The sequence below is a fragment of the Panthera uncia genome, chromosome D2 (assembly GCF_023721935.1).
Source record: "Panthera uncia isolate 11264 chromosome D2, Puncia_PCG_1.0, whole genome shotgun sequence".
NCBI lineage: Eukaryota > Metazoa > Chordata > Mammalia > Carnivora > Felidae > Panthera > Panthera uncia.
In genome coordinates this window covers 56537180-56562211 of record NC_064818.1, presented here as the reverse complement: position 1 = coordinate 56562211, position 25032 = coordinate 56537180, and the positions used below count along the sequence as shown (strand labels likewise).

Below are 25032 nucleotides of genomic sequence, written 5' to 3'. Positions count from 1 at the left end.
GGAAAGGACACCCAGGTCTTTTTGAACCTACCTGCACAAATGTATAAATGATGCCAAGGGGAATGATGATGGTGATAAAGATGGGAGTGGCTATGCAGATCATGACAAGGGTGCTGATGATTGCCAGGAAGCACAGTATCCAGCTTCGCAGGGACAAGGGGAGGGTGTCATCCACCGTGGAGATATCCTAGGAACACATAAATTAGATGAATGCTATGCAAATAGGTTACTAGGACATCTTCCATCTTCCTGACTCCAGCAGGGGAATTGTTGGATTCTGGGTTCCCAGTGAGTCCTTCATTTAATCATTTCATGGTATTCATTTGCAATACACTTTTCTGCTCATCCCAATAACCAATATCACTTCTGTAATTTCTTCATCTTTCTAAATCCTTCCAAACAGATATGGCAGTCACCCTTCACTTTTTTCAACAGACTTGGTAAAGGTTTTCACTCTTCTCAGTGAAATTCTCACTTGTCAAATTTATTAAACCATTCATAATCATTGTAAGCTAATAGAGACTTACAGGTAAATCCTCCTCTAACTGAGCCAATTCAATTTAATTTAACTTTACACAGGTCCTAATTCCATTCAGTACCTAGAATAGAACCTGGCACATAACAAGCATTCCTTCTGTTTGAAGCCTCCAGTCAACAAGCCTTGTCACCGACCCTTGACTGAAGAATCATCATCTATCTGGCAAGCTGTTTTCTCTGCTGAGCAGAGAGCTTCATGAGGAGAGGGAGGTGGAGGTCAAATGTGACACTCGCCTGGCCAGTGTTCTAACCAAGTAACCCAGAGGTGACAAATCGGTCTTACTGCCATATTGCCTTCATGTCATGTTGAATAAATGAACAAATGGATAGATGGATGGGTGGATGGATGGATGGACGGATGGATAATGGTTCAGTATACACAGGAAGTCTGACTTATACTTTGGGCTTCCCTTACTTACATTTCTTAGATTATATGGATTTTAGCATTAGTAATATGTGAGTATCAAGGTGAGTTCAAATTATCTCTGGAGTGTCCCAAACTGGGTAAGGGATAACAGTTTCCCAAGAGTCCTGAATGACTGAGTCTAATTTACCTTCTCAGAGTCCTATCAGAATGCAAATAACTATATGTCCAGGATTGGCAGAAAAAAAGAAATCCTTACCAGCTATCAGTTCTATACAGATTACTTTTTGTCCTTTACTGGCATAGATTCTCCCACTTTCTTTCTTCCATCCTCTCCCTTCACCTCTTAAGGGCTCAGCCATCTATTCCAGAGGACTCTAAATCAAACTCTCCTTTATAGGTATGAGCTCCCTTTCCCCACAAAACTCACCATATAGTCAATGACAGTTTCCTTTTTCATGCAAAAGCAGTTAGCAAAATATGACAGTTGCCTAACTAACTCACAGTAAGGTCTCTGCATTCTTTTTCAGAAGATTAATTATATACATATAATTTTATATTTATTTATATTTATATTTATATACGGTTATATATAATACATATATAATTATACATTTATATATATATATATACTTATACATATATATAGTATATATAAATATAATTAACCTGGCACATAACAAGCATTCCATGTTTTTTGTTTTTTTTTTTTAATTTTTTTTTTTAACGTTTATTTATTTTTGAGACAGAGAGAGACAGAGCATGAACGGGGGAGGGGCAGAGAGAGAGGGAGACACAGAATTGGAAGCTGGCTCCAGGCTCTGAGCCATCAGCCCAGAGCCCGACGCGGGGCTCGAACTCACGGACCGCGAGATCGTGACCTGAGCTGAAGTCGGCCGCTTAACCGACTGAGCCACCCAGGCGCCCCCAAGCATTCCATGTTTTATATATTCCATATATATATATATATATATATACACACACACACACCCATATATTCCATGTAATAAATATATATTACAACATCAGAAAAGAGTATGCAATCTTTGCAAAATTCCTGTGAGAAATCTCCCCATTTAAAATTGCATGCCCAGGGTGTCTAGATGGCTCAGTTGGTTAAGCATCTGACTTCAGCTCAGGTCATGATCTCGCAGTTCACAAGTTTGAGCCCTGCATCGTGCTCTGTGCTGACAGCTTGGAGCCTGGAGCCTGCTTCAGATTCTGTGTCTCCCTGTCTCTCTGCCCCTCCCCTGCTCATGCTCTGTCTCTGTCTCTCAAAAATAAGTGTTAAAATTTTTTTAAAATAAAATAAAATTGCATGCTCTTTGGGGCATCTGGCTGGTTCAGTCAGTAGAGCATGGGACTCTTGATCTCAGGGTTGTGAGTTCAAGCCCCACATTTGGCATGGAGCCTGTTTTAAAATGAAATAAAATAAAATAGGGGCACCTGGGTGGCTCAGTCAGTTAAGCGTCCAACTTCAGCTCGGGTCATGATCTCACGGCTCATGGGTTCAACCCCACATCAGGTCAGAGCCTGGAGCCTTCTTTGGATTCTGTGTCTCCCTCCCTCTCTGCACCTCCTCTGGTCGCACTCTGTCTCTCTCTCTCAAAAATAAACATTAAAAATAAAATAAAATGAATAAAATAACTAAAAAACTAACATAACTAACATAACTAACCTAACAACCTAACATAAAATAGTATGTTTTTTTAGGTTTTATTAAAGAGCAGAAAACCCACTGAAGTTGTCTCCAATGACATCATGCTCACCATATTTGTCCCAGAGGAAAGTGATAAATGGAGACCAGTCAACTTGTCCAGTTTTAAAGCAGCTATGATGTCCCAGAACTTAGCTGTGGGCTGGCCTTTGTGTCTGTTCTGAGGCCAAAAAGATAAGGGTCTAAAGCTACTCAGACAGTGTGAAAAATGTGCTCCCTTTTCTACAAACAAGAAGACTAAAAGCGTGCTGATGACAGTCGACTATTAGAATTACTTGATTTCTGCCTCTGTTCCTAAAATCTCCATCTCAAATGCATGAAGAATCATGGGTTGGGTTTGGCTCTTGGAAGACAGCCATCTATGATCTTATCATTTATTAAGCATTCCAGCGCCTCATACAGTCCTTGGCTCATACCAGCTGCTCGATAAATACCATTGAATAAATGAATGCTAAGCGTTCCCGGATCTGCAGTACATGGAAATAATGTTTTAGAACTTTATTAAAATTATAGGTGGCTCTTTTCCATAATCCAGACTTCGTTTACTTATCTTAAAGTATCAAAGATAGAATAGGAATGGAGCAGAGACCAAGCAAAGGGTTATTCTGTTTTCTCTTTTATGGACCATCATAGCCAGTGATTGTGTTTTACATGTGTTTTTCCCTCTGCAGGATAATCCCTCTCATTTTTCTTCTACTGCCAACCCCCCTCCCCCCACCATATCTCCCTGGCTAAGTTCCTTTTATGACTTAAGTCTCACATTTTCTGACATTTCCCGCTTTGTCACCAGGATGAGCTAGTACCTCTTTGCTCTGTCACTGTTTTGTACTCCCAGAACAGCACTATATACACATGTTGTTATTGGTTTTATTGTGTCCTGTCATACTCCTTTATTTCCTTGACTGTCTCCCTCACTAGATGGTGAGCTCTTAAAGGGCCAGAGCTTTTCATCTCTATATCCCCAGGATCCTTGGGACCTCACACAAGGTGCTCAATAAACATTTGCATGCTAAGTGGACAAAAGAACTATAACTGTATACTGTTGCCTAGGGGGATAGGAGAATTCTTTCCCTGTTCACAGTGGAAAGATCCTAAAACACAACATCGTACAGCCCTTTAGATACTTACACCAGCGAACCTGTTCACAATCCGGCCTGTGGGTGTTGTGTCAAAAAAACTCATGGGTGCTCGAAGGATATTGGTTAGCAGTTGCTTGTGAAGGATGTTTGACGCGTGAGTGGAAGCACAGGCACTGCAAAGATTTCCTAGGAGCACAAACACACCTAAAAATGGAACCAGTTTAGTCAGTACTATGCACAGGGATCCCTGAAGACCTGTGCCAAGGACACGATGGCAATTTCTTCCCTGAGTCTAGACAAAGTACACAGACCAGGCAGATTCTGTAAGAGATGGCTGGTATAGCCATCAGACGTACCTTGTACCAATCCCAGAGCTCCATAGACGCCAACTCTCAGGTCCCTCTGTGAGGCTGGATAGTTAGTGCCATTATAGGTTTTAGAGTCATTGGTCCAAGCACTGAGCCAGAGGTTGGATCCAATATAAGCCACAGCATTGATCACATAGGCAATGATGATGAAGAATATCAAACACAATCCCATGGCTCGCAGGTATTTCAGGTAGATGGACAGCTTCACCTGAAAAGCACCCACCCTCAGTATTAGAAATCCTAACGGCTTTTGGTGAGTAGTTACCTAGAATACCAATCACAAGGGGGAGTGGAGTCCCCTGGAAAAGTGGATAGCAGGTAGCAAAATTTGGTAATCTGTGGTCACAATTTCTGTATTAGGCCAGGATACTAATGGATGCTGAAATACAATGTGGGGTAAATAATATCACATTATTAATGATCTTCTAGATACAATTAAGAGAGAAAGATATCAAAATAGAGTGGGAGAACAACAACACAGACACAACAGAGTGGGATGGAGGGTATACTGCAGACCTTGGAGCTTGTTTTTAGTAATTTGGATTTAAATTAAGACCTTAAACTTAAGACCTTGTTTTTAAGTTTTATTAATTTGAATTGTGTGCTCTCAGATCGACTTAGTGTTTTCTGGCTCCAAGAACTGCATCTCAAAGCAGTTTTGTTGTTCCCTCCACATATCAGAATGGAATTACTTATGCAATGTGGTATGAGGATGTTCACAGGAAACCTGTCATTCTTGGAAATAGGATTTGATAGAAAGCCCAAAGCCTCTACTAACATTTCAATGATGAAGCTGAAGATTTGCAAAGCACATAAGACATATCCCGCCTGTAGATATGTATTCAAGTCACCAAACTTTAAAATGTTCAGATCCCAAGCCTTAGATCACCTCAAATTGTACTTTTTATTGTGGCCTTCACCTTTCCAGTTTGTATGAATTCCTTCTTAATTAGTTTTTGTCCTTTGACTAGTTCTTCCTCCTCCTTCAGGGTATTCACATTCCGAGTTTTCAAAGAGTTTTTTAGGGATTTCTGGTGCCTGCTACTGGACCTAGAACTGAGAAAGAGAGAGGAGGAAAGCATTCTTGAGGACGCACAGATGCATCCGGAGGGTCTTGTTGCAAACAGATGTCACAGTCGCTCTGCTAACATCAAAGTGCATTTCAGAACACATGGCCATAGGGAAACACCCCACCCCGCCCCTGCTCTCCATACAAAGAAACAAAGGAAGAGCTGGGAGTGTCCCAGTGTCCACTCCCTCAGGACAAGCCCACAGAGAAAAAGAGAATGATCAGATGGAAATATGGAAGTGATGACAAGGGCTGCCAGCTGAATAGATGACCAACCTGTGACTAAGTGTTCGATGAAGGCTGTTCTCTCTTCTCATGGTCAAGGAGGCCACCTCCTCAGGGATTTCCTCCACACTGGGCATCAGCCCACAGTCATCTTCTTCACTGTCCTCATTGACTAGGAGACACATCAAAGGTTAGGGAGGTGGCGACATAGAGCTGTCTGAATTCTATGAACAAGGAAGAGTTCTTTCTGATCTAGCTGGCCCTTTAGCAAGAGACCACAAATGTATACACAGGCTGGAATATTTTGCTTCAGAACTATTACTTATTAGTATCTCTAATAGCTGAGAAATACAAGGATAAAGGAGAGATGAGTTAATGTTCTAGTGGAAGAGAAAATGGTAAAAAGGAGAAAAATATTCCCAGAAGCTTCTCAGTTCTTTTGCAGCAAAGAAAGAACTTTTAAGGTTATAGTAGATAAGCAGAGGAGTCCTAATTCCCAGAATTTACTAGAAAGGGGAGTATAAATTAAAAATGCTCTTCTTGGGGCACCTGGGTGGCTCAGTCGGTTAAGCGGCCGACTTCAGCTCAGGTCATGATCTCGCGGTCCGTGAGTTTGAGTCCCGCATTGGGCTCTGTGCTGACAGCTCAGAGCCTGGAGCCTGTTTCAGATTCTGTGTCTCCCTCTCTCTGACCCTCCCCTGTTCATGCTCTGTCTCTCTCTGTCTCAAAAATAAATAAACGTTAAAAAAAAAAAATGCTCTTCTTGAAATTCAAATAACTTTACAAACTTTTGTGAATTTAAAACACTTTAAAAACATATGCTGCAAATAAAGAATACATTTTTAAAATTGAAAATAAAATAAATAAAATGTAAAACAGCCTGGACATCAGTGGCAATGGTAAAGACCTCTGGAAATTGATAACTCCATAAAGCAGTGAGAATACTGGCAAAATATTGTTAAACTTTTTTCCTAACTCTGCAATTAACCAAAGGCTTGCAACAATCCAAGGAACATTTATTAAGAAAAATGGCTAAATCCCAGTAAGAACAATAAGCTTTGTGATAGTTTAATTTACCCCCAATCCTCTCTCCTCAGATCTGCTGTAGCCTAGAATACTAATAGCCTCACAAACATGGTAACCACAAATAGCAGCAGCCTCCTGGCTGCTGGAGGGAACAGAAAGTGTTCAAAATTCTCCCAAAGCCTCATCCTGTAACTGAACTCAAGTCTGTCTGCCCAACATGCAGCAAAGACAATCACTGAGCCATTGAGTATAAAGCAAGGAAAGGGTTTGAGAGGATACCAAAAAGACAGGAGGGCAAGCTTCACATTTGCCTCCACAAAGTAGAGTCAAGAAAATTTAAGGGCAAATGAAAAAGGCCTGGGTAAAGAGTTGTAGTTGTGCTTACTAAGTCCCACTAACCCTTTGGTTACCGATTTCAACCCCTAGAGAACCATCATTATTTGACCTGTCTGGCAGTTCCCTAGAAAACCCCATGCACAGGGCTTGTCTTTGTTGGACCTGACTTGGAGTCAGCAATCGGCAACAATTGTGTAACATCACAGCTGCCTGAGATGGTGATAACAGTTGGGGCAAATAAGTAGCTAAACAAAAACTTAAAAGGAAAAGCTGGGGAACAAGATATCCTTAGGGAGCTTTGATATCTTTAATATACCCCTGGCAATCTAGAATCCCATACACATGGGCAGGGCTGCACACATGCTCCAGAGAGACTGGAGAAGGCCCTACTCTCACCTCTGGCTACTCTGGGCAAGCAAGAAACAAAAGGTGAAGCAGAATTGTAAATTGCCTACTGGAGTGTTAAGGACACGCCCTCCCCCCCCCCCACCACCACTCTCTCACACACACACACACACACACACACACACACACACACACACACAAAGCCTCTCAGAAAAGGCTGAGTGATTTATTGGTTCCAGGCCCTTAAAGAAATCTCTAATCATTAGCTGACCACCCAAGCAGAGACTTCATTGGCCACACACGACAAAGAATGCAGATTTAGTAAGAATTAGTTAAGGAAATTCAACAGGAGGAACAACAAACCCTGGCAGAGGAAAAATCTTATTTCCAGAGTTGTATTATTTAAAGTGACCAGTTTTCAACAAAAAATTGTGAGACACGCAAAGGAAGAAAGCATGAGACCATACACAGGAAAAAAAGCAGTCAACAGAAACTGTACCTAGGGAAGCACAGGCATTGGGCTTACCAGAGAAAAACTTTAAATCAACTATTATAAATATGTTCAAAGAACAAAAGAAAACCATGTCTAAAGATCTAAAGTATGAAAATGAGTTCCTATCAAATAGAGATCAAAAAAGATCAAATTAAGAAAAAAATAGAAATTCTAGAAAAGTACAGTAACTAAAATGAAAAATCCATTAGAAAGACTCAACAGCAGATTTACTAAAGAGATTAAGTGTGTGACTTAATCCAATCAACCATTTTACCACAAAAACTGCCACCTTGGACTGTAGGGGACAGAGGCAGGACTAAATGAAGGAATATGGTCAGACTTCTAGGATTCTACAGGCAGAAAACGTACCAATAGAACTATCCAGCCGTGAACATGTGTTACCCTTCAAGAAAAGGGAAAAATGACCCTGGGGTTGACTACCCCTCAGTTCCAGAGGATGGAACCACCAGCCCAGGTTGAGCCTAAAGAACAGATAGCATCAGACCAAAGAAGACTATCATCAAACCTTAAAATCTGGTGGAATTGACCCTGCTAGATTTGGGATTTGCTTGGGATTCATGACCATCTTTCCTTTTTGGAATGGGAATGTCTATCCTAATGCTGGTCTTGCCATTGAAGCAGATAACCTGTCTGGTTTTATAGCTTGTCAGATGGAGAGGAGTTTTGCCCCAAGACTCTGGGTCTCACCCACAACTGATTTGAGTGAGGAGAGGATAAAATTTGGGACTTCAAATTGACATTTGGAGGAGATTTTGGACTTAGAGGAGATACTGGAATGATTAACACATTGGGGATGCTGGGATGGTGTGAATGTATTTTGGACACAAAAAAGATGTGAATTTGGGGATGACAGAGAACAGACATGATAGAGTGACTTGTGTCCCCCACCAAATCCATACGTTGAAATCCTAACCTCCACTACCTCAGAATGTGACTTTATTTGGTAATAGGATCATTGTAGATGTAATTAGTTAAGATGAGGTCAGACTGGAGTGGGATAAGCCCCTAATGCATTAGGTCTGATGTTTTTATAAAAAGGGGAAACTTGGAATTGATGCACACAAGGGAGAATAGCATGTGAGGATGAAGGCAGAGATTGATGTGATGGGTCTTCAAACCAAAAATGCCAAAGATTGTCAACAAACCCCCAGAAGCTAGGAGAGAGTCCTGGAACATGTTCTTCCCCTGTCGCCTTCGGAAGGAACCAATCCTATGGATTGATTTTGGACTTCTAGCGTCCAGAACCATGAGACAATAAATGTCTGTTGTTTGAGCCAGTTTGTAGTGTTTTGTTATGGCAGCTAATTAAGAAAAGAGTATACAATTTTTAAAAAGGGGGGGTTGCACCTGGGTGGCTTAGTTGGTGAAGCAACTGACTTCGGCTCAGGTCATGATCTCACCGTTCATGGGTTTGAGCCCCATGTCAGACTCTGTGCTGACAGCTCAGAACCTGGAGCCTGCTTCGGATTCTGTGTCTCCCCCCCTCTCTGCCCCTCCCCTGCTCACACTCTGTCTCTCTCAAAAATAAATAAAATACTTAAAAAAGAAAGAAAGAAAATAATAAACCAAGCCAATATTGACACAGGTCACCCTTGCCCTCCTGCCTTTCCCTTCATTCTACCATGTCATGGTCTACCCCTTGCCAACAACAGCATGCCAGGCATTGCTCAGAAATAATTACTCAATGTTTACCTTGATTGACAAAGGCTTGATGAGCTGTTTTACAAACTGACCTTTACATAGAGGATAGGATTCTTCAAAGGGGCCATCTGGAAACTCAGATCATGGCAGAATCCATGAAACTCAGATTGCGGCAAAAAAAAAGTCTGGACTTAGCACAAGAAAACTACCCAGGCACCTCATGTTGATGTAGTTGAGCAATAAATTAAGGGAAAAAAGCATCTGACACTGCCCTTTGGCTTGGGGCCTTCACTGCCCAGGCAGGTGATTTTTGCTTTCTCCAGGCCAGTGCCTGGAGCACGTAAAGGCTAATGAAAAGTTCCGACTTCTTCCTTTCTGCTGGTTCCCAGTGCCCCTGCCCCAGTCTCCTGGGATAGCTCCCAACCCTGTCACCCATATCATCCTGTTCTTTGCTCCTGTCCTATCCCTCCAACACTTGACAGTTTATCACTCCTACCCTATCCTGCCCTGAGCAGTTTTCAACAAAAAATTGTGAGACACGCAAAGGAAGAAAGCATGGGACCATACACAGGAAAAAAAGCAGTCAACAGAAACTGTACCTAGGGAAGCACAGGCATTGGGCTTACCAGAGAAAGACTTTAAATCAACCATTATAAATATGTTCAAAGAACAAAAGAAAACCATGTCTAAAGACTTAATACTCACAGACTTTATGGTTCAGGCTTTTCTTTCCATCTCTCGTGCTCCCTGGGGTGGGTTTGAACCATCATGTGTCCTGACCTCAAGGCCTGAATGAGTTCTCACTTGCAGGCTCTGTAACTACCTCCTTTTCTGACTGACTTATGGAATGCACCCTTCAGATCTTGCTTTCTAAGGCTTGACCTACTGCTGGTGACTGCTACCCAAAGCAGATATCCAGAACTACGTGCAGGACTACTACTGGCAGATTCTTGGGAGGGTCCCCAGGGATCAGGGCTCCATTGCTGACTAGAGCTAATCGATGACCCCAATGGTGGTGGTATTAGGGGCTATTCCTGTGGTGTACTGTGAGACTATGCAACTGCCACGATTCTTCCTGGTTCAAAACACCCAGTGGTTTTTGGTATATTAGTCAAGATGCCCTTTGTTAGGCCTTATCAACAATGTTTCAGTACACTATTAGTACCAGTCTATGAAGCTGTCCAGGAAGTGGTTTTAGCAGATTTAGGGTAGGTGGGGTGGGATGTGTGATTTGAGTCAACAGAAGTACAGCATCCTTAAAAGGGGGTGCCTGATGCTACTAGTCTTTCTTCCACAGGGACTAATCACCCCAAATCTTCAGTCATACCCTTCTAAAGAGTGTTCTTCGATTGCATGGTGGAGACGAGCTGAGCAGGATGAGCCCCTAGTTTGGCTCAGGCACAGAATTTCTGTGTCTGTGTTTCTTTACAGAGACATAAAATACAGAAAGAATAGATTTTGGATCTCTGGATAATTCACTTCCAAATTGAACTCACTGGATACTGCATAGTTCAGGCAGTCAGTATCAGTTTATCACTTCTACCCTTCCCATACCCAAGCTTTATCCTGTTCCAGTCCTCCTTACATACCTGTGGTCTCTCCTTCAAGACCCATCTGTTTTGTGGATGTCTTCAGAATCTTAGCAAACAATCCTTTCTTGGCCAGCAGAGTGCTGTAGGATCCCTTCTCCAGGATGGTGCCATTCCCCAGAACCACAATCTCATCCACTTGGGGAAGAAAGCGAATGCTATGTGTAATCAAGAGTCGAGTCTGAAAAAAACAACAGTAAGTGGTGCCACCACCTTCCTTCTGTGAGCCCCTCTGTCCACCACCATCCTTGGCTTGCTCTTAAAAAGGAAAGGAAGTAACTTCTTCCTGCCAACTATGAGTAGCTAACTTCCAACTACCCAGAATGTCTGCCTTCTTTGGCTTGCTCTGGGGGTGGGAGGGAAGGAAAAAACAGTCATTTAAATTCATTTTAGGGCTCTGTTTCAAAACGTAGCCCTGAACACTTGACCTCTTTTACTTTTTTCTTTCCTTCCCAGTGCCTCATCCTAACACCAGACCCTATGTGTAAGGGGAGACTCTGGTCCTTGTGGATATAGTGTTATTTGCCTGTAGTGACAGCAAGGTTTGCCCTACACACATTCTTCCAGCTTCCTGAGAGCTTAGGAATGTCACTTGAGATCCAAGCCTATCAATATAACAGATGCATCCTAAACTAAGGAAATAACTAGCTAATTTCCCCTTCTACTAACCAGCTAACCAACTGAACTTGAGAGCAAGGACAGACCTTTTCATCTGTGCACGCCCAGTCTTTGCAACAAACCAGGCACAGGGTGGTATATAGTTCATGAATGAATGGAGCCAAAGGCCATTCGGACAGGAGACAGAACCAGAAATAGAAGGGAGAGTGAGTTCCTGTTGACTTACTGATCCAAGAGAAGCAAAGGGCCTCAGTGGGACGGCAGCCCACCTACCCTGACTAGCAGCAATCAAGAAGTCTTGAAGGGAACAGGCCACACACAGATGGAGTTTTACTGCCCAATACTGAGGGAGATGTTACTGTCAGCCCTCATTGTACACTTGCTGTTGGTGAGGGACACATTCAAACCCACAAAGGGCTCTGCCAGCCCCTCCCCCATTCAGCCCACTGTGTCAGGGCAAATGGGCTAACTTGCCCATGGTAAGGAAAGTCTAGCCTTCACCTACCACTAGCTCTAGTGACTTGCTCTGGCCACTTTATCTGTACTCTCTCATGGGGGCATTGTGAAAGTCGAATAAGGCATCACAATCAAAGTGCTTAGCACAGGCCTGGGGCATCATGAATACACAAAAAAATGTTAGTTCTATTTTATCCCCACATTCCCACATCCTGCAAGGGTTCCAGGAAAGTGCCTTTTCAGAGCAGAGCTCTAAAACCTGTGGGATGACCTATGTCCCACCAGCAAGGTGAGTTATTGGGTCCTCTGGGATGTTTTCTGACTCCAACCAATTCTCCGACACCAGCTAGGTGTTCAGCAATTCAATTCTGACACTGACTACCTAGAATTAGCACAAACCCCACAGCTGAAGGGCTTGGTCCTATGAGACTGACCAACTTCAGAGGCAATTTGCATGACTTGGGCCACCCTTACTTCCAACCAACTAGCCATAAAGCCCCTTTCTCATGATCAGTAATTTATTAGAATGGCTCATCGATCTCCAGAACACACTTTACTTGTTTGTTGGTTTCTCATAAAGAATACAACTCAAGAACAGTCAACAGAAGAAATGCAGAGGGCAGGCTGTGGGGGTGTGGGACTCACCTGTGGAGCTTCCATGCCCACAGCCTCCCTCTCAGCACCTTAATGTGTTCACCAACCCAGAAGCCCTCTGGATCCCACTGCTCACAAATTTTTATAATCCAATCTTCAGCCCTTGCTTCCCTCCCCAGAGGCCTGAAAGTTCCAACCCACCCATCACTTGGGCTTTCTCACTCTCTTTTTTAAAGTTTGTTTGTTTGTTTGTTTGTTTATGGGAGAGAGAGAGAGAGCACTCACCAGCGAGCATGGTGGGGAGGAGCAGAAAGAGAGAGGAGCACAGAGGATCTGAAGTAGGCTCTGCACTGACAGCAGAGAGACTGATGCAGGGCTCGAACTCATGGGCTATGAGATTATAACCTGAGCCAAAGTCAGACGCTTAACTGATTGAGCCACCCAGGTGTCCCACTTGGGCTTTCTCTTGAACAGCCCAGTCCTGAGGCTATCTAAGGGCTGCACCCTAAGTCTCTTTCTAGGCTTATGAACAAAAAACACTCCTAGTATTACTCAGGAAATTCCAAGTGTTTGGAGCTCTGTGTCAGGAACTGGGGGCAAAGACCAACTATAATCTTGTTATACCACAGATCTCAGAGTGCTTTCCATCACAACCAATCATCCTAGGAGGATCAATGTCATCGGAGCCACAGAATAAGGTTCAAATTAGCCAGTTCTAGCATAAGCTATGACCTCAAGATGGGAGCTGTCATGGGTCATCTCCTGAGAGACCAGTCTGACACTGTATCTCCTCAGCAGCCTTGGTGGTATGTTGGTGGGTAGGGGAGGTAAATACATGCTTCAGGACAGCAGCAGTCCTAGGAGATGTGTCCCCAATCCCTACCCCAATGTCTTCATTGCGTTAAGTAATTTCTCACCTTGCCTTTCAATAGGCCATTGGGACCCAAGACCTTATTGAAAATATGTTTTCCCACATGAGCATCCACGGCTGACAGGGGGTCATCCAGAACGTAGATGTCTGAATTTTGATAGGTAGCTCTGGCCAGGCTAATCCGCTGCTTCTGACCCCCACTGAGATTTATACCCTGAAGAAGAAAATAATTTCTATTAAGCACTACTCCATAGTTCCACCTTCACAGAGACTATTATGGAGGGGAAAGGAAGAGATTTACTTCAATAAGGTATCAAGGGATTTAAAACCTTCTAAGTTCCTCTATACAAATCAATAACTTTGATTCAAATAAATTACTTCAGGCCCAATGATGAAACGTATGCCAAAATTACCATTTTCTATGAGAGGATTTACTTATTATTTTTGTTTCCTGCCCCATGGGAATGTGGAGCTGCACCAGGGCAGATTGTCCCTGTTTTATTCATGGTTGTAACTCCAGCGCTTAAAATGCTGTGTGGTACATAGTAATTACTTAATAAGTGTATTTGAAATAGTGAACAAAATCATTCTAGAGCTGTATCTTCATTAATCTCCTAGTAGCTGAAGATTCTTGTCCCTCAAAGACTACTCTATTCATTGTTAGCAATAGGAAAGAAGGTTGAAAACATCCTAAATATGTAGGCATGGGGAATTTCTAAATCAATTACACTCTAACCATATAATGGATACAATACGGTCGTTAACAATGTATTTTTTTTAAAAGGCATTTAATAACCTGAGAAAGTCACACTAAATTTCTAAGTATTTGAAGCAGAGTAGTAGAACCTTTCTCCAGGCCTCACTAGCATCCAGAAGCCGAGTCAGGACACCTAAGCTCTGGTCCTGCGTCTGCTCCTCTACCTGCGAGGTCATCCTTGGGCCAGGCTCTGGTTAGTTACCCTCTCTGGTCCTAGCCTCATCAGCTTTCTTTAAAAAAAATTTTTTTGGTGGGGCGCCTGGGTGGCTCAGTCAGTTAAGTGTCCGACTTCGGCTCAGGTCATGATCTCATGGTTTGTGGGTTCAAGCCCCGCATCGGGCTCTGTGCTGTCAATTCAGAGCCTGGTGCTTGCTTCGGATTCTGTGTCTCCCTCTCTCTGCCCCTTCTCCACTCATGCTGTGTGTGTGTCTCTCTCTCTCAAAAAAATGAATAAACGTTAAAAAAATTAAAAAAAAAATTAAATTAATTTTTTAATGTTTTTATTTATTTTTGAGAGAGAGATACAAAGTGTGAGTGGGGGAGGGGCAGAGAGAGAGAGGAGACACAGAATCCCAAACGGGCATCAGGATCTGAGCCGTCAGCACAGAACCTGACGCAGGGCTTGATCTCATGAACCAGGAGATCATGACCTGAGCTGAAGTTGGATGCTTATACAACTGAGCCGGCCAGGTGTCCCTCGTGTTTTCTGGTATTTGTTCCAAGCTGACTACCAAAATTGGTCAGCTCTTTTACTCCCATGTACTTCTTCACCATCCTTGCTCCCTGCCACCCCCCACCACCCCCCCGCCCACTACTATTTCTTCACCCTTCAAGGTCCCTTGGTGTCCCAAATACCTTCTCTCCAATCTCGGCCAGGTCTCCTCCAGGCAGCACTTCCAAGTCTGGGAGGAGGGCACAGGCCTCCAGAACCTGCTGGTATTTCTTTTCATCCAACTCGGATCCAAAAAGGATGTTGTCCTTTAAGGTGCCATTCTGGATCCAGGATTGCTGTGGGACATAGGCTATAGTGCCCTAGATGGGAAGGACCAGACCACGGGACAGTTATACCTCCAGAAATGCAGGGCTGAAGGAGGGAGTGGCAGCATGGGGAAGGAAAAACAGAACTTAGATTTTAAAAAATGAATGTCAGGCTGACTGAGCATCTGATATGTATAAATGTGCTTGTATTTATTGCACCAGCCAGGGAGAAACATTCAATATCCTGTTCACCATTTAAATACTTCTCCCTACTCTCTATTTCACTATCACTTTCTAGCCATGATCCTGAAAATTAGAGGAAGAAACACATGCTGCTTCTAGAACAGGAAACTCACTGGGATTGACTCAAACCCTAAGACCACCAGAGGGCTAACACAGGGGTGATGGTATAGAGATTTTAGGAAGAACCAAGAGATTTGAATGAGGGTGCCAGGCTGATGCATGAAGCAGATCATGTCCAGAGAGGAAGCCTGACAAAGCCCTGTGTTTAAGAATGAACTCAGTGATGAGTTGGCAAGAAAAAGCTTTCTCATACACCTGAAACTAACATAACATCGTGTGCCAACTATACTCAAAATTTTTTTGAAAAAATTATATTAAAAAAATAAATAGTAATTTATGATAACAAAAAAGGAAGTATGATAAGTTAAAGCTTTTATTATTTAAAAAGTTAAACAGAAGTCAAAACTTGATTTGAGGCTAGAACCAATTTAAATATTAATGTTAAATCATCACCACAAATTTCCAATGTGAACTTCTTTGAGTGTTAGTCATTTGAAACGAAAATGCCATTTTTACAAAATAATTTAGAAGACACTCAGTTTTGTGTCAGTTTAAAGGAGAAATATATGTGTGTGTGTGTGCGTGTGCGCACGCGCACACACACACACTTTTATAAAAGAGAATTATGTTTAGAGGTAATTTTAAAATAATCTTCTTTTAGCCTGTGTATCCCAGTTTCCATGATATCTATGGGGGCAAAGTGACACGCCAATTCAAAATTGACTTCTAGGGGCACCTGGGTGGCTCAATCGGTTAAGTGTCCAACTTCGGCTCAGGTCACAATCTTGCAGTTGGTGAGTTTGAGCCCTGTGTTGGCTCTGTGCTGACAGCTCAGAGCCTGGAGCCTGCTTTGGATTCTGTGTCTTCCTTTCTCTCTGCCCCTCCCCCACTAGTGCTCTGTTTCTCTCTCTCTCTCTCACAAAAATAAACATTTAAAAAAATTTTTTAAATTCAAAATTGACCTCTAAAGGACTAAAGAAATGTTCCAAGTGAACAAAAAGAAGAAGTTAGGAAACAGTTAAATCAGTAGCATCTGCTCGGTTATATCTCATATTATTTAATGTAAATTGGCTCATGAGGGATTGGTAAATCAGGGAATAAGGTCAGTATAACGTGGAAGAAGCAGTTTTTAATTTTCTGAGCATCTCAGTGTCAAGCAGTCAGGGGCAAGCTTTCCCATAATTAAAAAGAAATGGTTAGCAATATATGAAGATCTTAAGGAAAAAACCTAAAAAATCTACAGACACGCGGGGGTTTTTTTGGTGTAAGCAGTGGCTGGTTAAGTGATTCCAAGTACTTATAAGTTCCTCTAAATTGAACTCTCTGGGGAAGCTGAGAGTGCTCATGGAGATGCTATGAAAAGATTTCTTCTGGGTTAAAAAATATATAATTGACAATGATGTCTACACCCCGTATCAAATTTTTGAGCAAGTGAAGTCAAAGACCAAACTCTCAGAGGAGGAAGAGGAAATCGGGAGTCTAAAGCTACATGTGATGCTCAGTGTAATTGCCAGTGGAGATTTTACAGTGCTGCTGTTTTAATTGTTATTGGTTTTGTTGGTACGCTAGTTACAAAGTTATGTCAGTTTTTTTAATTATTATTTTTGAGAGAGAGAGAGAGAGAGAGAGAGAGCGAGCACACAAGCACATACACGTGGGAAGGGGCAGAGAGAGGGGGAGAGAGAACCCTAAGCAGGCTCCACACTGTCACAGAGAACCCAACTCAGGCTTCGAGCCCACAAACTGAAATCATGACCTGAGCTGAAATCAAGCATTGGACACTTAACCAACTGAGCCACCCAGTTGCCGCAGGTATATAAGTTTTTAATGATGCTTTTAGAAACCTAGATGTAGCAGAATTGCCTATACTTTGAAGGAAGAGATCTCTGTTAAACAGTTTTCAAACTTTAGTATGCATAGCACCTCATTAAACATGCAGATTTTTAGAATCTATCCCCAGAGTCTGATTATATGTGTGGGGTGGGGCAAAGAATCTACACTTTACAAGTCTATCTAACGTCTCCAAGACCGCATCTACAGCAAAACAACAACAGTGGTCATCAGATTCTAGTCCTCAGTGCATTCTCCAAAATGAGAAAACAGTGCTCAGTGGCCCACATCTCAAGGTCAGAACTCTTTTCCTTAGCATCCCCTCTCACCTTGATGGTGATGTGCCCGTGGACATTTTCCATTTCTCCCAGCATGGCTGACATCAAGGAAGACTTCCCAGAGCCCACAGTGCCCACCACAGCCACCAATTGGCCTGGCATAATGTCCAGGTTCACACTGAAAAGAAAGAAGTGTATTTGGTTTTTAAGTGTCTATTTTAAGAGAAAGTGAGTGAGCAAGCATGGGGAAGGGGCAGAAAGAGAGTAAGAGAGAATCCCAAGCAGGCTCTGCACTGTCAGGACCAAGCCCGGTGCAGGGCTCAGTCCCATGAATTGTGTGACCATGACCTATGCTGAAATCAAGAGTCAGATGCTTTACTGACTGAGTCACCCAGGCGCCTCAAGAGAAGTGTATTTAAAGGAGGTGAGGGGTGTTTTTCAAGAGTAGTTCAGGCCACTTCTCAGACCATTCATAAGAAGTCTCGTATTAGATTTTCCCTCAAGATTGGAAAATTTGTCTTGGATATAGAGACTCTGAAGTGCTTCTTTAATACGTTTTTTATAAGCTCAAAAGGGCTAGAGAATGAGCCCTAACTTATCCAACTGTCTATAAGCTGTTTGTGCCAAATGTAGGTTTCAACTGGAAAAATTCTCTTAGCACCAACATGGTACCATTGAACAAGAACTTAATGGGAGCTTAGAGACCTGAGTTCAAGTCTCATCTTTGCCACTGCTGAACTATATGATCTTGGAAACTCACTTCCTCTGGACTCTCATTTATGAACTAATAGGGTTGGAATAGATCAGGGTTTCCCAAACTTGGCTATTTAATGAGAATAGCCATTCAATGGAACACTTGCTGGAAGCACAGAACACCTTCCCCTCTCCTGGAGATTTGGCTGTGTCTAACTACAGAGGGACACACACTGGGCAGGGCTCCTCGAAACTCTGTGCCCACCCTGTTTTTGAGTCCCTAGTACATTAAGAACATCAGGAATTTGTTCACAGTCTTTCTGAAACTGCCCTTTGCTAGTGTAAGTCTAAAAGAAGTTCAGTACAAAATGGGAGCTGTGTCCAGCCTTTTCTCTGCAAAGGGAGGCTTTCAGGTTGGGAAGGTCCAGTGGAGGGGCTTCTGGCCTGATAGCATCCTGGGGCAAGCTCTAGAATCTATATGAAAGGCTGTAGGAATAGAAGTGTGGGAAGACCCAGGTGTAACAGGGAGAAGATAAGGTGTGCTGGGTTGGGAACAAAGATGTGGCCTGCTCAGGCTTCCTGGTATATTATGTGTGCTACGTTCAGTGGAGTTGGGTATATACTGTCTATCTGACCCTGTATAGACCATGTGTTCTCCTATCCAGACATACCTACGGTAAAGTTCAATTTATAAATTAGGCCCAGTAAGAGGTTAACAACAATAACTAGTAAAATAGAACAATTATAACAATAAACTGTAATGAAAGATATGTGAAGGGGGTCTTAACTCTCATTGACTGTCCTGCACTCACCCTTCTGATGATGCAAGATGATACAATGCCTACGTGGAGAGATGAAGGGAGGTGAATGATGGGAGCACTGTGACCTACATTAGGCTACTATTGACATGACCATTCGTCAGGAGGAGGATCATCTGCTTCCACACAGAGGTTGACTGCAGGTAACCGAAACCAAGGAAAGCAAAACTGCAGAAGAGGAACTACTAGCCAAGCAGCAGTGTGGCAAGAAAGGGTTGGCTTAGGGCAGAGGAGGTGGGAGGTAGGAATGGGTTAGTTAGATGTAAAACTCCAGATCTCAAGTTTAATCTTTGTAGAGGCAGCTCCCGTTGTCCACTTTGGGGAAAGAAGCCATATTCTTGATTACTGTTCTTAAATGAACAAACGAACTTAAATTGGTTTCAGGCTTTGGTGTGTATCCTTTATCATACCCAGAGACCTAGGCCACTTGCTGCACTACCTCCATCCACAATCTGGAGAACAAAGGTCTTCCTGGGTTCTTAGCTGGAGCCCACAGTCCCACAGTAAGACAGCCTGGTGGCAGGTGCACTTCTGGGGAAAGAGGCTCGGGAGTTTTGCTGTCCGCTGGTCTCCCCAGGGTTTTAGCCTGCACTGAAATCTAACGGAATGTGTGCACATTGTCCATATTTCACGTGCCCTAGTGGTTGGAATTTTCCAGTAACAGGACTGGCAAGGAGAAGCCTAAAGAACAGCAGGCTGGACAGGAGGCAACTCACTCTCGAATTGTAGCTTCCAGATCCCGGTCCCAGGTAAAGGAGGCCTCTGAAAACTGCACAGCTTTGTCTGTTGAGAAAAAGGCCCTCTCTTTTAGTCAGATGTAGGTCCTCATGTGTCTGTCTGCCCCTTCTCAGCCCTCCTGCGTCCCTCCTTCAGCAGATCCCAAGATCACCTATCAGGTGCTGGCTCCTACATTAACAGGAGGCAGAGGAAAGTTCCCCTGGTGAGACCAAAAGTGGCCTGCAAACAAAAGCGGTTCTGGTTGAATTCCCAAGCCTGTTAGCCAGATTCCTGACCTGCAGACACCTCTGCAATGTCTGCCTCTGGGCACATTCTCATGCCCTCTGTTGCCTCATGCCCTGGTAAAAATTCTACCTCTATATACAAACTTGGTCACTCCCTGGATTCCAGGTCCACAGGTCCCTCTGGCTGTGTCTGCCCCCCAATCCTTAGATCTTCAGACCTTGCAAATGTTCTTTCACTCCAGCCTACTTTCCCCAAGTTCCCATGCTTGGCTCCATCTTGACTTCTCTTTTCTAGATCTTTTGCAGGATTCCCTGCTTATCCTCAGACTATGGTTTAGCCATCTGGCTAAGCAACCTATTCTAAATGAAAACGTCACTTAAGTAAAAATAGTAAGCTTGTTATGCAAATGTAGGTTCAAAGTAAATCCCTTAGCTCTCCCTTTCAATCAGTTTGCTGCCCCTAAGCCCTCCTATGTCAAAGTTCTGGTGCCAGCACTGTGAATAAGTTGGGGAAGCAACTTCCAAATTCATTACCAAAATTGTACTCATGTCGAATGGCGGATGTGTCCAAGTCATCCCCTCCCAAGTACTTTTCTAGCCGTTCTGTAGAAATGCTGGCCTAGAGGGGGACACAAAGGATCTCAAGAATAAAAAAATCCAACGACAAGCACGAGCAGGGAGAGGATTTTGACTTTGTCATCAGCCCTAGATGTGGAAGCAGAGAGTCAACCTGCCAGGCCTCTTGTCGGTGGTTTACCATTTGCTACATCTGGAACCTCTGGACACCCCCATAGACTCAGCCACATTTCAGCCCTGGAAGACATCCCTCTCTGCACAGAGGGAAATTAAGATGCTGTTTCAGCCCCTTAGAAAACTTGTGGTGCTGGGGTCAACTCAATTGCCATCTCTTCAATCTTTGGACCCAGTTCCAGAAACTGTCTTCTGCCTTCTTCTAAGACAAAATCCTAATTTCGATCTGCTTTTGGTAACTGGGCCCCTGGTGTGCTCTTCTTTAATGGAGTCTATGCCTTGGTCCTGCCCAGTGTCCTAACTGAGCCACTACTGGGACCCTTTATACAGGAATTGGCCATGGCACCACAGTGACCTTAGAAAACTCCACACAGGCCAAGTTTAAACTGCAGCTGACCTAAGCATTGGCAGAACACCCTGTGGTCTCCTGAAACATGAGAACTGGGGAGAGATCCTAGGAGCTTTTACAAGGACCTTTCTCACTTGCCTGTTTTCAGGAAGCCTGTCAGAGAGATCGTTTCTCATTACCACCTGGGTTCTGATGAAAGCGTGGACTTTCTGTCTTGCCTTTCCTTTGAGTGCAGTTGCAGGCTACAAAACCACTCAGCTGTTGCATGGATCCACCCCTCAGAAACAGAGTGCCTCACTGCCCGTGTTACATTATCATCTGGCCCCTTTTGTTTCACAGTCACCCCGCGAGATAGGGAAGGCAGGGAGCAGATACCTTTGCTGATCTTGCTCTTGCAATTTATGTACTAAGCTATTGGAGTCTAGAAAGAGCATACTGTTTCTTTATCAGCCAAATCTGTCAGTCTTTCTTAACCCCCTCCAGGGTAGTGAGGTCTGAAACCCATCCTTCCTATGGCCTGAGCGGTCTAAAGCATGCCACTCTTAGTGTAAGTGCACATCACCATACTCTATCTTTCTGATTACCTCACTAGCCTACCACCTGCCCTGTGAATATCCTGAGGTCTGGTACCTGGTCCATCTCAGTGACTGTGCTCACTTTTCAGGAACCAGACACTCCCTCTGGCCCATCCGAATCCTCTTGAACTCCAAACTCACTTTCTGACAGCTTGAAGCTTGAGAGCTGTATTCAGTTCCACCACCACATGGCTTCATGCAGAGAGGGTCTTCTCTTTCCACGTATGCTGCATTTCCCTAATGCTATATAAATACCCCAAGAGCCTTGGTAAAATGTGGGGGAAATTGGGCTGGGAAAAGGGCTTAGAAATGGTCCAGGTATCAGCTAATCATCATAATCTCACTAAATGCTTTCACAGGCACTGTCTCCCTGTGAGGTAGAGAAGATTGGTATGATTATCCTCATTTTAGAGTCAGATAAACTAGGGCTCAGAGAGCTTGTGATTTTATTAAGATCAAACTTGGTCTCCAGAGACCAAACAAATCTAATTGAAAGTTCACCAGCAGAAGCGAGAAGTAAGATATGATAGGGCAGTCATTTTGGGATGTAAGCCTTTTAACCAGAGATAATCAGTTAGCAGTGAGGGCTTCTACCCACCTGTAACATGGAGGTGATTACCATCGGAAACATACCCAGGGGGAAACGCAGGATATTGAAGAGGGTGATGGAGGTGAAGGCCTTTTCTGCATCCAAAACATTATTGCTATTCACCAGAACGTAAACTGAAAATGTGATCACAGACACCTGGAAAAGCAAGGTCATGAGCAATTCATTTCTAAAAAGGGTTCAAACACTTATGCTAAGTTTCAGGAACACAGTATATCAGAGTTGAAGGAGCCTTAGGGATCATTATTTCAACCTTCTTGTGTTACACAGGAAATATTTTGCCCGAGGTCACAGTCAATTAATTGTATTACTGGGACCAGAGTTCGGGTCTCCGGGCTCCTATATTGGTGTTCCTCCCCTCTCTAGACCCACACAGCCTCCTCAAGAAGACAAGAAGCTCTCCTATGCAAACCATTCCTGATTACCACATTCATGCTGACTATCCTGGAAACTTACTCTGGGCTGCCGGATGACCAAATTGTACACAAGGGTGAAATTAGAGTTGGGGGCACCAGGTAGGAATAGCAACTTTGGGAAGTTGAGGAGGGGGATAGATTTTCCAGGATTTCGGGGTTAGGCCTAGAGGCACTGGGCAGTCTGCTGAGAACAGACCTTCCTCTTCAGGAAGCTGACCCAGTCCATTGACTCCTGTCACTCACCAGGACTGGACTTAATTGTAAGAGAAATATCATTATAGTCTGCATCTGACCGAAGATCAGCAGGTTCTTGAGCTCTTTCTTCCGAAGTTCACGGACTTGCTTTTTGAATGAAGGTTCCCAGGCAAAATACTTCAGGATCTAATAGGGTAGAAAACAGCACAGCTCACACTGTTGCCCCCAAAGGACACCAGACAGATCTCATCTACCCAGGTTTTAGGATAGGTTCTCCAAAATAGGGGAGTGGGGGCGGGGGGTAGAAATCCAGATTATAAAGTATGATTATAGAAAGGTAGGTTGCATTTGTCAGAAACCTACTATGTACAGAACATTTTAATTTTTTTAATCTTTATTTCTGAGACAGAGAACATGAATGGGGGAGGGGCAGAGAGGAGAGACACAGAATCCAAAGCAGGCTCCAGGCTCTGTCAGCACAGAGATCTTGTCAACCACAAGATCATGACCTGAGCCAACATCGGATGCTCAACCAACTGAGCCACCCAGGCGTCCCTGTACAGAACGTTTTAAACACATGATCTTACTTAATCCTTATAACAACCTTAGTGTGATCAATGGTCCCAGTTTGCCTGGAACTAAGAGGTTGCCCAGGACATGGGGCTTTCAATGCTAAGCCCAGAAAGTTCTGGGAAAACCAAGGAGAGTCCCCTACTTTTGCAGAATTATTGTGTCAGTTTTAGTGAAGAGGAAAGAGGCAGAAGATACCAGGTAGCTTGCCCAAAGTTACCAAGCTAGCAAGCATTAGAAAGGAGACTCAGGGCCAGGGCTACCTTTTCATTTTGCCACATTTAGCAAAAAGGCATATCAGAATTCTGCGTAGAGAAATATCAGAGAGTTAAAAGAGGCCTCTGCTTCATTTTCAAAAAGTTTAGGGTGATGTTTAAATCCTTGAATTCAAAACAACACATATATTAAAAATTAACTTTCTGGTAAGCTTTGCAGGAAGAAATGCGTTATTTTGAAAGCTGGCCAAAAGAGGGGGAAAAAAACAGCATTTTTCCTGCCTGTCCTGCACAAACTTTATTTTAGTGTAACCAACTAGCTAATCGATGCTAAAGGAATAATAGAATTCAAATTTCACTCTTTTGCAACTCCTAATGATATAATAGATCAAGGCAATGATCAGCAGCTGCAAGAACTTCTAGGACAGTTTTCAAACTTGGCTGCATATTAGAATCACTTGGGGGAGATTTTAAAACCTATGTATGCCTAGGCCTCAACCCCAGAGAGTCTAATTTAAATGGTTTGAATTAGGGCCCAAGCCTCACTGAGAGTCAAACTTCCTGGGGGTCAAACTTCCTGGGGGTCAAAATGTGCTGCCAGAGCCACAAATCACTGCTCTGGGGGAAAGAGTGGCAGGAAACCTAATAAGGGGTGAATCAGCTGGACCCCCGAACACTCACCATTGCTGGTGTTTGGAAGCACATGGTACTGCCTGAAAGTATCTGTCCTCCCTACCTCCACCAAAAATCAAAACAAAAATATCCCCTATCTAATCAAGCCTCTAGATCTGATTACTAATTTATAAGAAATATAGGAAATAAGACAACGCAGTTTCTCCAACATGACAAAGATAAAAAGAAAAGGGGGGGGGGGGAAGAGTCAATTATAGATTAAAAGCAGTAGCAACTAAATGCCACGTGTGGATTTTTTGGATCCTTATTCCAACTAATTAACAGCAAACAAATGACATCTGAGGCAACTGGGGAAATTTAATGGTACCAAAAATGACTAATTTTTTTTAAGGTGGGATAATAGTATTGTGGTTATGTTAAAAAAAAAAAAAGTCTTTTAGAAACACAAAGTATTTATGTGAAATACAAGATACTACATCTGGGATTTGCTTTAAAAATAATCTAGCAGAGGGGTGCCTAGGTGGCTCAGTCGGTTAAGCATCCAACTCTTGATTCCGGCTCAGGTCATGATCTTGTAGTTCATGAGTTGGAACCCCACATCAGGCTCCTTGCTGACAATGCAGAGCCTGCTTGGGATTCTCTCTCTCTCACTCTCTGCCCCTCCCCTGCTCTCTCGTGCTCACTCTCTCTCAAAATAAATAAATAAACTTAAAAAAAAATCTAGCAGAGCATGAAGTGGGTACATAGATGAAAC

At 43.2% G+C, this 25032-nt stretch overlaps 1 protein-coding gene across 1 annotated transcript in view; it reads right to left on the bottom strand.

Annotated features, from left to right (window-relative positions):
* Positions 1-25032, bottom strand: part of ABCC2 (ATP binding cassette subfamily C member 2) — a 68406-nt gene that overhangs the window by 13594 nt on the left and 29780 nt on the right. Inside the window, exons 12-24 of the mRNA XM_049645567.1 lie at positions 22909-23046; positions 22241-22387; positions 20503-20587; positions 19723-19789; positions 17547-17673; positions 14962-15138; positions 13396-13563; positions 10811-10991; positions 5411-5531; positions 4986-5121; positions 4054-4273; positions 3747-3901; positions 32-187 (exon numbers count right to left, since the gene is read on the bottom strand). Coding sequence (XP_049501524.1) covers positions 32-187; positions 3747-3901; positions 4054-4273; positions 4986-5121; positions 5411-5531; positions 10811-10991; positions 13396-13563; positions 14962-15138; positions 17547-17673; positions 19723-19789; positions 20503-20587; positions 22241-22387; positions 22909-23046 — 1878 coding nt within the window. The remainder of the gene's footprint in view (positions 1-31; positions 188-3746; positions 3902-4053; positions 4274-4985; positions 5122-5410; positions 5532-10810; positions 10992-13395; positions 13564-14961; positions 15139-17546; positions 17674-19722; positions 19790-20502; positions 20588-22240; positions 22388-22908; positions 23047-25032) is intronic.